Genomic DNA, 16,253 nt, shown 5'->3' with positions numbered 1-16,253 from the left:
TCTAAGAATTTCGGCTCTTAGGAACGTCTGCACCAGCACCTCCTCGCCTCCTTCCTTCCCTGGCTTTGTTGCGTTGTCACAGGAGGCTCACAGCTTCGATGAGACGTCTCTACACCCGTGAAGAGTGAGCCCGCACCCCAGCGTGGAGGAGCCAGGTGAGGACGTGCTTACAGAGGCCCAGCACGCAGGTCTGCACCCACGAGGCGCAGCACCTTCAGGAAATTACTCATCACGGGACCAACTCTTTAAATCTAGAAAACGTGCGGCCTGGTGGGTCAGGTCCCTTTTAGGGGTGCGATGTCCCATGGACAATGATGCACCATCAGACAAGCCCCAGGGGTCACGCACTTCAGCCCTGGACACTACGCCCGCCTGCGGCAGGAGGGGGCAGGCAGCTTGCGGGACGAGGACACCACGGCCAGCTCCCTGCGCCCTCCTGCTGCGGCTCCCTCTGTCGCCGCCTCACACACTCGATGATGTTTTGCTATCGTGCTCTTTCCGCACCGCCCAGAGCAGAAACTCCAGAAGGGCAAGGGCTGCGTTTGTTTTATTCACAGCAGGGCCTGGCATACAGGTAAACACACACTGAGGAAGGAACACGGCACTCTGATTCTGCTAACGGGTGGAGCAGGCCGCTACCAGCACAGCCCAGGGACGGAGTCACTGAGCGTGTCCCTGGACAGGGGTGGGCTCTGACGTCCTCACGGCACGAGAGCAGGGCCCTGGTTTCGTGAGGGGCTCAGGCCCCAGACTCTAGGGAGAATGCCCGAACTCATGGAGACCAACAAGTCAGAACAATAAAGTGATGCTGGGTGAAGTTCTGGCTCTTTTACACAGAACTTACAGGATAGAATCTAAATTCCTACCTGATGACCATGAAAAATCACTACACATTCCTGTTTTTAAGTGTCCCTGAGAAATGCAAAGATTCTAAAAGTTAAATTCTTGATTAGTACATGTACTTTTTGCAAAGATGACTGAACTGGTAGAATAAGGGAGAGAACAGCTAAGGTCTCTTTTTTTGTGGCGGGCGGGGGGGTGGGGGTGCGGGCTGTGAGGCTTGTGGGATCTTACTTCCCCAACCAGGGATTGAACCCAGGCCCTCGGGAATGAAAGCGTTGAGTCCTAGCCACCAGGGAGGTGCCAGAGAATAGCTAACTTAGAAAATACGTTTTCATCACAAAGATTTAATTTGCTTTCTAGTACAAAAGGGCAAATGTTGCTTTGAAGTGAAGAATAACTTTTTAGGACAAACCAATGGCAGAGGTTTATTCAGGATCAAGGAGAAAAAAATTCCTTGGAAGAATAACTTTTGAAAAGAGCAACTTACTTCAGTTTCTCTGCCTTAAACTGCTGGGTGCAGTCATCAAACAGCTTTTGGTTCATCTCCATGAAGAGCTTCAGTGCGTTGTATATCAAGCCATGTATTGTCCTGTAACGAGAGCTTCGTGTTGAATCTCAGGATGCTTCATCTTTTTCATCTTTTTGGATCCATCCCCCTCCCCGCCCCTACCACACACTACTTCCTCTCCCAACCTGTCAGCGTATTTCAGTGGTCCCACAAGTCTCCTAAGCTTTAGAGTTAAAAGCCTGTGACCTTCTGACTCCTTGCTGGTTTTCTCAGAGGCAGCCCTGCTTCACCATGCCTCTCATCTCAGTGCCTGGGCCTTCCGGCTCACCGACCTTGCTAGCAGCAGCCAAAAGCCGCATCATTACTTGGAAGTCAAATAAAAAACGCTGAACCTTGAACAGGTACAGTTAAGGCAAGCTTAATCACACAGAGAAGAATGGAAATGTTTTACTTCCTGTAGACGTCAGCTTCCTTTCAATCTTACTCACTGAGGACAAAAAACTAATGTTGACACTGCCAAAGCACAGCTTAGGAGAGTGTTAAATGAAACTACTACCGATCAGCTTAATCCAGCTCAGCTCTCAGGCGCTGACACCCAGGAGAGGGAGGGCCCAGCTGTCCCCCTCCCAACAGGGCCTCGGGAGGACTCTGGTCTCACCTGTCATCAGCTGCAGCCACGTGAGGGACTCCCCCCGACCCCCGTGATTCGGGCAGAGGACTGCCCCTCAGAGCCAGGTCAACCCACAGAATTGGGAGCAACAAGCAAAAACTCAACACGCAAGTCTTAGCTAGTATTTAATTCACTATAATAAAACCAGATCCTGTTTAGAAAACATCTAACAGGATGTGTCTGTCTTTGCAGGGGGACAGGGACCTAAGCCATCACAGCGCTCTGAACCACATGCAGGAGCTGGGGCTTAGCTCGAGCGCTTGGTTAATACCTGCGGAGTTCAACAGAAGATGAACGTCACGCAGGAAAGGTTGCTGAGAGTGACGCGTGAACATGGACCGCTAGGCCACTCTTTCCACTGCCACGGCTGCGGTCTCTCCTACTCTGGCTGTTGGTACTGCTGCCACACCTGAGGCTGAGGGGCTGCTGCAGAAGCGCATGAGTGCAGAGAGGCGCCAGGAGCTTTACACTGGCGCACGCTCGCTCCGTCCTAACCAACCCCGCGGCAGGGTGGCGGGCGCCACAAGGCAACGCGCTGCACGTGGCCTGACAATATCTTGATCGATCGATCACCACTCAACAGTGGGTGCCAACATTTCCTCCTTTTTTTGGCTGAGCCAAATGGCTTGTGGGGCTTTAGTTCCTGGACTCGGGGGACCCTTGGCGTGACAGTGAGGAGTCCTAACCACTGGGCAGCCAGGCAAGTCCTAGGGCCAGCATCTTCTCTGCTTTTCAGGTGAGGAGGCTGTGGCTGAGACAGACCCAGTGGGCAGCAGAGCAAGTCTGTGAGCCAGAACAGCAGGAGGGGCAAGGGCAGACCCCACGGACACAGCGGCCCACCAGCTCCCAGGGGTGCGCCGGGCCATGTCCCACCCTGCCATCCCCCCACAAACAAGAGGGCAGGACTGGATATCAGAGCTCTGTCCCTCCTGCTTTAAACTCGGATTCACTGATTATAACACAGAAAGGGCAGACGATGGACAAAGCGGAAGCCTAACTCCTTATTTATGAGCACAACGAGGGCACCAGGGCAGCCCAGAGGGTGGCGTGGTTTGAGGTCGTAGCAGACGACTGCTGCGACTGTCAGCCTGCTCACCTGTGCCAAGTGAGAGGACGGGGCAGAGCAGCAGGGCACCAGGCGTCAGAGACTCTGAGGTGGCGTTTGGGTCACTCGCCCCTTCTCTCTGGCTGCTTGGGCAGCGGGCACAGAGGGGCTCACTACGGCTAGGGTCAGCAGGGCTCCAGGGGGCCCCACGGGAGGGGTGGCCTCTGTTCCAGCGGGAATGAGCCCGAGGCTGTGATGACCTTTAACTCCTCTGGAGGGAGCTTCAGAGGAGGCCTGGAAGATGCACCTCCTGACACCGCCCGGGGGCAAGGTGGGGCTGGGCAGGGAGGCACTGTGTCCTCCTACGGGCCCAACTCGGGCACAGGATGTCAATGAAAGGGCGAGATACAGCCCACGCTTCTGCTTGGTCACAGCCCACAGAGAAATCGGCATCTAATTTTTTTAACTGATACTGAGACTTGGATTCAATAGTAACTGGTTTCAAGTATCAGCAAAATACTGTACACAAAATTTAAAAATGGCCAGCACAGGACTTGCTTGGTGGGCCTGTGGTTAACAATCCGCCGGCCGATGCAGGGCACGTGAGGCACGTGCGCTCCCTGGTCTGGGAAGACCCTACATGCGGTGGAGCCACCAAGCCCGTGCGTCACGACTCCTGAGCCTGCGCATCTAGAACCCGTGCTCCGCAATAAGAGAAGACGCTGTGGCGAGAAGCCCATGCACCCCACCTAGGGAGGAGCCCCCGCTTGCCCCAACTAGAGAAAAGCCTGCACGCAGCAACAAAGATCCAGTGCGGTCAAATAAATAAAGGCTACTTGAATTAAAAAAAAAAAAAAACCCAAACCAGGTTAATTAGAAAGGGGTGAAAGAAGGGCGGGCGGTGGGCGCTCACTTGTTCCAGTGGGTCTTGGAGTTGCGGTACAGGGACGGGAACATGATGGGCAGGATCTTGGCTGCGTTGTCGCTGATCAGGCTCATGATGTACTCGTTGTTCCAGTAGTACAGCGCCCGCTCGGCCACCTGCAGGCAGAAGGGCGCGGCGCTCAGCGGCGGCACGCACACAGGGGGGGAACGCACGCCACTGGACGGGAAGGGCAGGATCGCTTCTGCAAGCGAGAGGGCTCTAGACTGTAACCCTGAGGCGCCTTCAGCAAAGAGGCGGATGACTCCCTGTGCCTCAGATCAGTTACTCAGTCTTGCATGGGTTGGATCAGCGCTTCTGCTGGACACGGGCCGGGTGCTCAGGCCACAAGTCACATGAGCTCGCCCTCAACCGTCAGCTGCCCGGCACCCTCTCCGGGCATCTCCCCCTGGGGAGGGCGTCTGCCCCCGGGGAGGGCGTCTCCCCCCGGGGAGGGCGTCTGCCCCGGGGAGGCACCGTCCGGCCCTGAAGATCCCACGGGGAGGCCTGCAGGCAGAAGCCCTCGCCGTCGGGGAGCTCGCACTCTGTGGGGTGAACCCATGACGCCGAGTGGTCTGACGTGTCAGTGCTACATCGCGTGATAAACGGCAGCAGTGGAGGCAGGGGGAGCCGGTGTGCACGCGGAAATGTGGCTTCTGCTCAAAACCGGTGGTGGCGGGGCCTGTCCCTGCCGAGGGCTGGCGGGAGGGGGCGTGAGACGGCCGCGGGGGTGCCGGCTGGGGACAGCGGGGTGGGGGACACCAGCTCTGAGCCCGCCGGCAGGGCCGAGTGGCCCCGCGCCCTCTCCGGCCAGACCGTGACGCCCTGGAGACCGTGAGGTTCTGCTCCTTCGGTGCCTACGTTTCTACCTTGTTCATGAAGACTCCACCATAAATACCGTCTCGATACAAAACGATGGTGCCCAGTGTGTTAAAAGGAGGCGGACAGGCTGGAAGAGCCACCGGGATGACCTCTGACAGGGGCTGGGAGGGCGTGAGGGTGATCGGGAAGGGCGTGGCGTGGCTGCGGCCCCCACGCAGGGACGTGGAAGGGACGGAAATGAGAACCACGCCTGTTTCCTAAAACTCAAGTGTCAGGGGCGGATCGCTTATGGAGGGAGGGAGTGGACGCCAAACAGCTGCACATTCTCCGTAAATACCGAGCACTCAGCTGTGGACAGTAAGGCTGTGTGTGTCTGGCAGCTCAGGGAACGCAGAGATGGAGGCGGCTTACAGAGAAGCTGCCCTTAATCACTCTTACTGAGAAGTATGTCTTCAGTGGCAGGGTGGGGACAAGGCACTGGATAGACCCGAAGCCTCAATGTGTTACAGCTGAGGCCAAAGCCTGATTGTCACCTTCAGATTACCCGAAGGGCAAGAACATGACCAGCGATGCCCCACGACCCACCAGCTCCTGAGGGGACGACTCGAGGCCGCTCTCTGCGGCGCCCTACCTGGAAGTGGGGGCTGGAGACGCACTTGGCCAGCTGCCGGAAAAGAGGCTCCATGATCTTCACGAACTCTGACGGCTCAATGACGTCCAGAATCTCTTCCAATTCGTTCAGGAACATGACTTCTTTTGGACTGTGGGTCTTTGGCCAGTACTTGAGAAGTGCCATTACCACCTACAGAAGAGACAACACACAGGGGTCACAGCCTGCTTCCCTGTTCAGGGGTTCCCTCTGAGAAGCCACAGATGAGGTGGTGCTTTCTCCCCTGTAAGAAGGAACAGTGATTCAGTGGTTGAGAATTTGGCTTTTATAATTAGTGTTCAAAGTATTAGTGGATCAGCGGTATCTGACTCTTTGCAACCCTATGGCCTGGTGCCCGCCAGGCTCCTCTGTCCTTGGGATTCTCCAGGCAAGAATACTGGAGTGGGGGGTTGCCATGCCCTTCTCCAGGGGATCTTCCTGACCCAGGGATCGAACCCGGGTCTCCTGCATGGCAGGCAGATTCTTTACAATCTGAGCCATGAGCCAGACCTAATCTTATATACTTTAGAATCACAGTTTTAATTTATGTGACCCACTCTGTTTAACCACCATATCAGTAAGAGTCAGATCTTTAAATAAATAAATAAATAAAGACAAAAAGATAGGCAGTTAGGTGAGCTTAGAGAAAATAAGACCACTGGAGAAATGTAGAGCGTATGAATTTGTACACATGTCTTGGGGTGGAGACACACACACATAGGCACAATCCATTTCTCTCTCAAATTAACTGACTGCTCATATATATTTACACACATACATACACAGGGGCTTCCCAGGTGGCTTAGGTGGTAAAGAACCCACCTGCAACACAGGAGACGTGGATCTGAACCCTGGGTCGAGAACATCTGTTGAAGGAGGAAGTGGCAACCTACTCCAGTATTCTTGCCTGAAAAATCCCATGGACAGAGGAGCTTGGCGGGCTCCATGGGGTTGCAAAATCAGACACGACTCAGCGACTGAACACACATATACGTACATAGCTGTGCACACAGTGTTTTCAATTGTGTTAAAACACGTCAGAAAGAGAGATGCGAAGTGCTGTGAAGTACTGATGCTGCTGGCAAGCCCTCTGCGTGGCCACGCGCTGGTGCCAGCCCTCGGTGCCCTGGAGCCCTCCTTAAATACCAGGGGGAACAACAATCCTCGCCTTGGGGCTGCTGAGAGGACTTTATTACTAAATCCACACTAGCGCCTGTGGAGCGCTGGCTGCAGCGAGGGGGTGAGCCTGGCCCGGGCCAGGGCCCCAGTGCAGGTCTGTGCAGCCATTCCCTGTGAGGCACACCCAGTGGGGTGGCAGCAGCCTGGCTGGTGAGCGTTGGCCACTGGGTTCCTTGCCGATGACACAGGCAAAGTCCCTGCCGGGCAGCCTTTATCGTGTTCCTGTGTTTCCCAAACTTCCTACCAGTAGAGGCTCTTTACCCAAAATATCTGATCGGCAATGTAGACTAGTTGTATCCCTAAGAGTTTAGTTACCTTAAGCCTAAAACGGTACAATGATGCAAAACTTGCACGTGTCTGCAAAGCGCAGATACCTACTTGCCCACGTGACTGAACGACTGTGACCTGTCGCCTAACGCAGCCATCTGCCCTTGTCACGGCCGTTTCCGGCTGCCAGAGCCAGGACTGTGGTGAGCATCGCCGCTCGCAGCCGAGCTTCCATTCACTGCTCATCCCCGGCTCCGCAGACCACGCCAGCTCTGCTGCCGGCCTGGGCGCCGGCACCGCAGGCGAAGCGAGCAGGTTCAGAACAGTGTCCGCCGAGGGCAACTCTGCCTTGACGCTTCTGACCTTCAGGCTCCTGGATAACCTTCTCTGTCCTTTCACTTTATAAAACTCCAAATTTACTCAAGCCCCAGTTTCGAAGTCTGTCATAAGAAGTTAAGACACAACTGTCTTTAAGAGGGATCATTTTAAAAAAATGCATCATCTGATGATTTTCCCTACTTTTTTTGCTCAAAATCATGTTAGTAGACATTTGAGCCCCCCACTCCACTCTGTGTATTGGAATCACTTTTAAGGTTCAGCAGGTGCCAATCACTTCACAAACCTACCATTCCCTGTCATTTGACAAAATGGAGTTTTTCTAGGAGAAATATGCTGATCTGTGAACTACAGAACACAGCTGATTTATCTGGCTAATGTCTCTGGAAAAGGTCTTATTTCTGGAATCGGAGTTGTACACTGGGCTTACTTTCCACACTGTTTGGAACGACTTCTGACCAATACCCAACCAGTTCCGCTCCTTCCGAGGGGGAGGGCGTTCTGCAGGAGCGGGAGTCTGCTAGGGGAATGCTAATCTGAGCCAGCAATGGCTCTCGCTGTCGGGCGCACTTCAAGACTGAGTTCTGGGGGAGCCAACAGGCGGCCTGCTCCCGGGAGGAGGCTGGTGGGGCGGTGGTGGTGGCTGGAGAGCTCGGCATCCTGGGAGGCCCTCCAGGTGGTCCTGGAACACCAGGGGGAAAGGCCACGGGGCAAAAATCGGTCAGCCTCAAGGGACAGGCGGGCGGAAAAGGAAAGTGATTTTACTTCTACCCACTATCGAATGAGCCTCTAACTCTTATAAAACAGTGCACGTGTTCAACATGCCCAGAAAGCTTTTGGGCACTCTACACAGCTTACAAACAACAACAACAACAAAATAGTTGCAGATCATCAGTGGGTACATCGTGGGTGCAGGACCATGAGACGCAGGTCAAGTGCCCATCCCAGCACCTTCACAAGGGTTTACACCTTCATCAAACTGTCTACATGCCTTTGATGTTGAAGTCAGACAAAATGGGCTTTAGATTTTCATAACACACGAATTCCAAAGGAAGGAAATTACTGAGGCGAGGGTCTGAATGTTGGTAAACTTTTTTTTTTTATGTTAACATCTTTAATAGCACCCTGTAATCAAGGGTGCTATTATATTACCTGTGCTATAGAAAATCAAGAAATGAAGTGGTTCTGGGTGGAAATATTGGGGACTGGGTGTAGGGGGACCTGAAGTAGCTTTGGGCTTGTGCTGAGTCAGAGTGTTCTATCTACTATCTAAGACAGAAGGACCCCACTGAAGCCAGGAAGGACACTGTTTGTCTCCCTGCCTTCTTTCAGACAACTACAGTTAAAAGCTCTCATTGCTGCAAAGTTGTATTAGCTTTATTAGTGGGAATTTATATGGCAGTTCAGCTGTTAAAGAATCCTCCTGCAATGCATGAAACCCTGGTTTGATTTCCTGAGTTGGGAAGATCCTCTGGAAAAGGGACAGGCTAACCACTCCAGTATTCTTGGGCTTTCCTGGTGGCTTAGACGGTAAATAATCTGCCCACAATGCAGGAGACGAGACCTGGGTTCGATCCCTGGGTCAGGAAGATCCCCTGAAGGAGGGCATGGCGACCCACTCCAGTATTCTTGCCTGGAGAATCCCCATGGACAGAGCAGCCTGGTGGGCTGCAGTCCATGGGGTTGCAAAGAGTTGGACATGACTAAGCAACTAGGCACACATGCATAAGCTTTATCAGCATCCATGTTACTTCCAGGTGAGAGAGAGAGGGAGGTGGGGGTGTTCACTGAATCCTGCTGGAGCAGGATTAGGACCAGGTTCTGACAGATGGTGGTGGTGGGGGGCAGGGTGGGGGGTGTGCAGGTGGACGGAACCTGCAGGGGGTGGCTTGGTGAGAAAACCTTATTCCATGATAAAAATGTAGGGTAAGATTCAGTGAATTCTTTAGCCACTAGTCAGTATGAGAAATATGCACGAAGAAATATCATAGAAGGAAACTGCACACTTTTTTCTTATTTTTGAAGTAGGATTAGTAGGAAAAGAGCAGGGGTCGTGTTAAGATTTCTTCCTATAACAGTTTGGAGAAGAACTGCAAACGTAGACAGGAATTAGGATGCGCCACTAGAAAGACATTAAAAAGGGCTTTTTTCTTATTAGCGCCATCTCATTTTTCTTTCCCTATCTAAACATGTCATCAGTTTAGGAGGAGGTTAAAATAACACGTCCTCAACCTAAATTGCAGTAAATGCTTTTTGTGTTTGGTACAGAAGTCTGGTAAGATTTGGTACACCTCCCGGTTTTGGGGGGGTGTCCAGAATGTTGGGACAGAGCCAAGGCAGAGGTGCAAGGAACCCCAGGAAGGGGCTGCAGAGCAGGGGGCTCCTGTTCCCCCTGCAGGATGACCAGGGGCTTTCCCTGAATTTTAGGGTGAAGAGGGGTGGCCACATGTAGATTTAAAAGCTTACAGAGGAAGGAGATATCAGAAGCAGTTTAACTCAGGATACAGTATTAAGAGTTTCTATTTTTTTCACTATGAAAATTACAGTTTCAACAAGGAAACTGTGGAAGACCACTAAAGGGACAAGAAAGAGTCAGAAATTACAACAGTCACCTTTTTCAGTCCAGTAGTGATTTTTAAAAGTGTTCAAACGTTCAAACTGGCACCTGACACTTCTTGCTCTGTTAACAGTAAACCAACCCAATTAAAAATGGGCAATGAATTTAAGAGATTTCTCCAAAGAAGAAACACAAATGGCTAATATACATGTGTAAAGATGCCCAACATCGTTAGTCATTGGGGAAATGCAAATCAAAGACCACAAGATACTCCTTCACACTCACTAGAAGGGTTACAGTAAAAAGAACGGAAAACAGCAAGTGTCGGCGAGGGTGCGGGTCAGCTGGAATCCTTGCGGCTGTGGATGGGAATGCAGAACGGTGCGGCTGCTGTGGAGAGTGGAACGGCATCTCCACAGAATTACCATACAACTCAGCACGTCCAATTCCAGGTTTACACACGAAAGAACTGAAAGCCGGGACTTGAAGAGATGTTTGCACACAGATGTTCACAAAAGCTGAAGTGCGGAAACAACTCAAGTTTCCGCTGACAGGTGAACGTGTTACCCACATGCGGTCTAGCCGCACAACGGAACACTCTTCAGTCACAACAAGGGATGAATTCCTGGCACGCGTGGCGGCACAGATGAACCCCGAGCATATGACACTGGGTGAAGTAAGCCAGCTGCAAAAGCACAAATCCTGGACGAGTCCACTCACATCAGGAGTCTAGAGCAGTCAGATTCAGGGACAGAGAGCAGAGCTGAGGTTATCACGGGGAGAGTGGAGGGCAAATGGGGCAGCCCTGCTTAACGAAGACAGAGCATCCGTCTGGGGCGATGACAAAGTTTTAGAAACGGTGCTGGCAGCTGCACAACATCCTGAATGGAATCAATGCTGCTCAATGGCATTATCGACTCAAAGGACATGAGTCTGAGCAAACTCCAGGAGATAGTGGACAGGGCAGCCTGGCGTGCTGCAGTCCATGGGATCACAGGGTCAGACATGACTACAGCGACTGGACAACAAAACTGTAAACTTTAAACAATAAATTTTGTTATACAGTATATTTTACCACATTTGAAGAAATTAATAACCTAGCATATAAAAAAACCATTGAATCACACACATTCAGTGGGTGAGCTATATGGCACAGAATTACATCTCAATAAAGCTGGTTAAAAAAGTGAATTCAAATGCTTCAACGGCCACCTGACACACCCAACTTTGTGAAATCTAGGTTACAATAGCCTTTTTATTTTTAATAAAGATAAAATGCCAAAAAACGTGGAAATCTAAACACTGACAGTGGCAATCTAACGTTCATTTATGATACAATGATCATAAAATAGTTACACTCTAACTTGGGGGGAATTTTCAAAACAGCAAAACCTCCTTAGTATAGGCATTCTGAATCCTTACTACACTTCCTCTGACTACAGTCAGTAAACTGTGCTGTTAAACCAAGCGACGTGGAAGCATTAAACTGCACGCAATTCAGCAGCCATGCCGTTCTTCCAGAGTAAAAGGCAATGCGGGATAAGGTGGCCATCTTATTACATAAAAGAATCACTTCGACAAGGGGACTTGTAATTAAAATTGCTACAGTTTGAAAACTCATAACAATGAATGAGATCAGCCTGCGTTTGTCGTCGCTGTAACTTAGGAGGGAGAGGCTGTTGTGGTGAAGGAGCCAGACTACAATGCTGATAACTGCAATCACACACCACATCGCAGGGCCCCGAGCGAGCAGCTGTACTTACCGGCTCAGTGAGGGTGCTGTCCTTCTCTAAAAACTGCACCACGCAGTAGGCCAGCTACAGTGAGAGAGACAGAGTGTTAACACTGCACGTTACCGTGAAAACGCTGCATCACCGCCAGACACCTTCCCCTGGGGAGACGGGCCTGGACGTGACCCATGCCCCTCACCTCCCACCCCGGGAGGGACTCTCAGGGAGAGACCCCAGGACCGATGCGTGACACAGGTCAACTGCAGAAGGAACATCAGGAAGCTGAAAAAAAAAAAAAAAAACCCAGGAGATGGTCTTTTAGACCAATACTGCCAAGTCAGCCCAGGGCTGGTGAGGCCTTTCCTTGCAGCCTTTTGGAGACCGTAATGGACAAGTAATCTAACTGCTGGGAAAAAAAAAAAAATTAAAATCTGTTTCCATCTTAAATCCCTAAACTATTCATTTCTAATACAGAACAACTAATGTGATAATAAATTGGTTGGATGTACAGATGTTACCAGTTAGCAGGAAACAGAGAAAAAACTCTAAGTAAAAATTTCCCAGGAAGCCAGTGTTACTAGAACAGCTGGGTTCCCCGGTGGCTCCGTTGGTAAAAAATCCACCTGCAACGCGGGAGACACGGGTTCGATCCCTGGGTCGGGAAGATCACCTGGAGCAGGAAATGGCAACCCACTCCAGTGTTCTTACCTGGAGAATCCCAAGGACAGAGGAGCCTGGAGGGCCGCAGTCCATGCGGTCACAAAGAGCTGGACACGATTTAGTTACTAAACCACCAACTACCTCCAAAGAACACGCTTTCTGATGCCCTGAGGCACGCTCCCCGAGGGAGGCCCCACAGAGCTCGGGGGGTGTTTAGAACACACTTTCTGATGCCCTGAGGCACGCTCCCCGAGGGAGGCCCCACAGAACGTGGGGGATGTGTCCTGGCTCTCGGACCCGAAACCTCCTGAGCTGCAGTCAGTGTGGCTTATTTCTGTCTACATGGAACTTAGAAGAAAAGGGTGAAGGAAAACCCAAATTTCCTGGGGGAAACACAGCCAAACAACCAGTTAGAAACCATTTATGGATTAGTTTTTCGGTGTAATCGTAAACAGATTTTTACAAAGTTATAAAAACCCCACAGCTTCAAAAAAAACACCAAACTTTTTGTTTGGAAATATTTTTTATTCTTTTGGCTGCACCATGTGGCTTGGGGAATCTTAGTTCCCTGACCGGGGATCAAACCCGTGACCCCTACAGTGGAAGTGCAGGGCCCTAACCACTGGACCGCTGGGGAAGTCCCCAAACAACCTGTCTTCCTGCCACTTGACTGGCGGGCAGACACAGAGGCGTCGTCCTTGGGGTGTGAGGTTTCTATCCCGCCACAGGAAGTCTTCCTCCGAGAGGTCTTCCTTGACCCCTTCATCGTGTGAACCGCTCCCTTTTCGATACTGACAACCAATTTTCAAATTCTCCATTCTTGAGAATTTTCTGATATTCTTAAAAAGCAATCTCTTTTACTCCCTTATCCTTTCACTCATCATCGGAATCCTGACACCCAAGTCCACATGTGATGTAACAGGGAAAACACTCCCTGCTGGGCTTCAACGTCCCAAGTTTACTGAGGTCCAAGCAGAGACGGCCATGCTCCCTCCCGAGACCCCACCGACCGTTGAGGGAGGAGCCCTCACCTGAGGATGGTAGACGCTCAGAGACTTCACTTTGTGCAAAGGTAATAACACCTTCAATAAGAAAATCTTGTGCTCTTCTTTCAGTGGTAAGGCAAATCCGTTAATTATACTGCAAAAACAATTTATTCAAAGTTTGAATATTTACAAATTCCAGGTTAAAAAAATGTATCTCGCTGTTTTTTTTTTTTTAGTTTTTTTGTTCACCATGAAAACCAGCAAGCAAATTATGAGTGTCAGAAAAAAGGAGGGCGGATAGTAGCAGAAATTAAAAGACTGTTAGGTCCCTTTCAGGAAGCACAGTCATTTCTATCTTTGGAACTGCAGGGTGATTTAAAAATTCTGAGCTCACAGGTAGCTCCCCGGAGCAGCGGGAGCCTCTGGGGCCAAACTCCGCCAGGCAGGGCCCTGAGACTGGCAGCTCGGGTGGGCACCAGCGCCTTCCTCCGGCCTCCACCATCGTTTGGAATTCTCACTCACTTCCCCGGAGAAATCCTGCCTCTCTAGTCTAGTGCTGGCAGAACAGAGTCTGCGTGTGCAGAGTGGGTGTCGTTTAAAAATCAACAAGAAAGCTGTTCCCTTCTGCAGGGAAAGGGGGTCCCCTGCTCTTAACCTCCAAGCTGAAGTTTTCATCTACAACATCTACTTGGCATTTTACACTCAGGTAAGTTGCTGAGAGCTGCAGAAGCAGTTACAGCAGTTTCTCAACTGGTGCCTTGTTCATGAGCCTGGCACACTGGGCACTCAGGCAGGGTCAGTCTGCAGTGACCATTGGGGATGATTTGCGCATTCAAACAAGGGGACAGGAGAGGATCTTGTGTGTGGCATGGGGGCTGTCTGGACACGTCAGCCTTGCAACAATCTCGGACATGAATACGATTACCTTCCCATTTTACAGGGAAGGAAACAGGAGGCGCGAGTGTTAAGTAAGGCCGGACAACAAGGGCGTCCGCTCTTGCGCTCACCGCACTCGCTGGGAGAGAGAACCAGGGGCCCTGTCAGAGGGGAGCTCGCCACGAGGACTGTCGTTTGCTTTACATTTTATCTGAAAGGGCCAAGGAAGTTGCTTTCAGAAAGACTGGGCCTCAGTTTGCCAGATGGCAACACTGTTACGGTCTTCTAAAAGCTTTGGGAGTCACTAGATTGAACAGGAGGGTGGTTTCTTCCCTGCAGGACCCCTCAGAACCTTTAGCTTCTAAGGTGAACTGAATCCCAACGCGAGGTGTTGGGGAAAAAGCACTTTCGAGCTTATTCAGCCGAGGAACCCTGAGGAACGCTGTTTGACAATCAGTGAGTTAGGAGGCCTGAGAGAAAACCTACTGGTTGGTTTTTGATTAAAAAAAAAAAAAATGATAGGAAGCAAGAACTCTACTTGGATTAAGACGATGACATTTTTGAAATGTTAGTTTTTAAGAATACATATGAAAAATTTATAAAACCAAAGCAATTCGAAATACTAGTATTTACTCAATACCCCAAATGTATAATAAATGACCTATTCTTCTTCTAAGTGTCAGACGTAAACCTTCTTTATGTAGCTATTTTTAGCACTGCTCTTGAGGAAATAATTGAGATTGGGTTCCCACAGTAATGCTACCGAGGTATATACATGAAACAATCCACATATGGAACCATACGAATGGGAGAGTCCTGTCATTCAGTCCTGATCCAAGGGCTCACCAGCCCCTGCCATTGAGGCTGATTTAAGTTCCTCTGGAGGACAGCCTGCACTGCCCTGCTCTGGGGAGGGGCGGTTGAACGCAGTGAACTGGATCGTTTTGGCATGAATCCCACCTAAGGCTGTTCACTGCCAATTAACAGAGAGACAGCTTACCTTCCCAATATTTCCAGTAATTCTGCTATGCCATTGTGATGCTCTGTTTCATAAATAAATCTGGAAAAAGCAAGATGTCATTTAGAATTAGAATACTGACATCATGGCTGGAAAAGATGAAAATGCTCTGAAGAAGAAAACAAGGCTTTTAGGAAGAAAACCACGTAGCCAGGCAACAAGAAGCACCGCTATTTGTGAACACCGCTCTGGGGGCACCGCTGATTGTTACCAGAGACTCCTCAAGGCCTGGATGTGCAATACTCAGGAGGCAGGGAGCAGGGGCTCGCTCCCGTTTCTCCCGAATGTTTTATTTTGAAAGTTTCAAACATAAATTGGGAAGGATGTTTACAGTGAGCACTACATCTCAACCACCCGGATTTGACAACAAATAGCCTGCTGTTTGCTTTTATTTTTTTTGCCACATCTCAAGCTAAGTTGACACCTGACTCAGTTTTAAAGCCTCCAATATTTAGCGTGGTCTCTGCAAAGGGTACAAGTTACTTCCTCCTCATTGGGGCTGGCTCCCCTACTTCCTCCCTGACAGCCCATGCTTTTCCTACGTTGCTTCAACTGCCATCTTCTGAAACCTGTCTGAGCAGCCGCTCCCTTAGAGTCCATGTGTGGTCCCTGGGGCTCCCAGAGCCCATGTCAGCCTGAGGCAGCGGACCAGGACTTATTGTTAACACAGCCCTGGTGTGAGGGCCAAGCCTGGCATCTGAGACAAGACTGCTGAGTCTACTGGGGCCAGGGAGAGGGGCCAGGGCCAGGAAATAGGACAGCGACTTCTCTCCCCGAGGGTCCCCCAAGAACAGCCCACTGCCGCCCCACAACCTGGCTCGCCTGGAGTCAGCCTAACCCAGAATATGCAGTGAATTCTTCCTGAAGCCAGAGGGGGCTGGTGTTTGAAAAACATTCCTGCCTAGCAGACAAAAACTACCAGTTTAGAGCCAGCTTCGGGCCAAAAATAAGTTCTCAATGAATAAAAATTTTCATTGTCCTTGTTTGAAACAAATGGAATAGTGACGTTAAGGTAAACACCAGGTCAAACACAAAGTATGACACGCTTCCAAGGAGCAGGTCTAATGTCTCTAGATTTTGGAACCGATCTTTTAAAAATGGGGTCATGGGGTGGCGAGGGAACCCCTTTGGTTACAACAGAGGTGGGTGATGGGCAGGCAAGGCAGTCACGTGGAGGCCTGGACA

General features: G+C 50.7%; 1 protein-coding gene across 7 annotated transcripts in view; it reads right to left on the bottom strand.

Annotated features, from left to right (window-relative positions):
• The window catches only part of PPP2R5C (protein phosphatase 2 regulatory subunit B'gamma), a 137,415-nt gene that overhangs the window by 13,607 nt on the left and 107,555 nt on the right, over window positions 1-16,253 (bottom strand). For all 7 annotated transcript variants that reach the window (XM_052659383.1, XM_052659386.1, XM_052659385.1 and 4 more), the window contains 6 exons: window positions 15,051-15,110; window positions 13,220-13,328; window positions 11,562-11,615; window positions 5,442-5,612; window positions 3,980-4,107; window positions 1,331-1,432 (listed from right to left, as the gene is read on the bottom strand). In XM_052659383.1, coding sequence (XP_052515343.1) covers window positions 1,331-1,432; window positions 3,980-4,107; window positions 5,442-5,612; window positions 11,562-11,615; window positions 13,220-13,328; window positions 15,051-15,110 — 624 coding nt within the window. The remainder of the gene's footprint in view (window positions 1-1,330; window positions 1,433-3,979; window positions 4,108-5,441; window positions 5,613-11,561; window positions 11,616-13,219; window positions 13,329-15,050; window positions 15,111-16,253) is intronic.

Source organism: Budorcas taxicolor, chromosome 21 (assembly GCF_023091745.1).
Source record: "Budorcas taxicolor isolate Tak-1 chromosome 21, Takin1.1, whole genome shotgun sequence".
NCBI classification, from domain to species: Eukaryota; Metazoa; Chordata; class Mammalia; order Artiodactyla; family Bovidae; genus Budorcas; species Budorcas taxicolor.
This window is presented reverse-complemented; position numbering and strand designations above follow the sequence as displayed.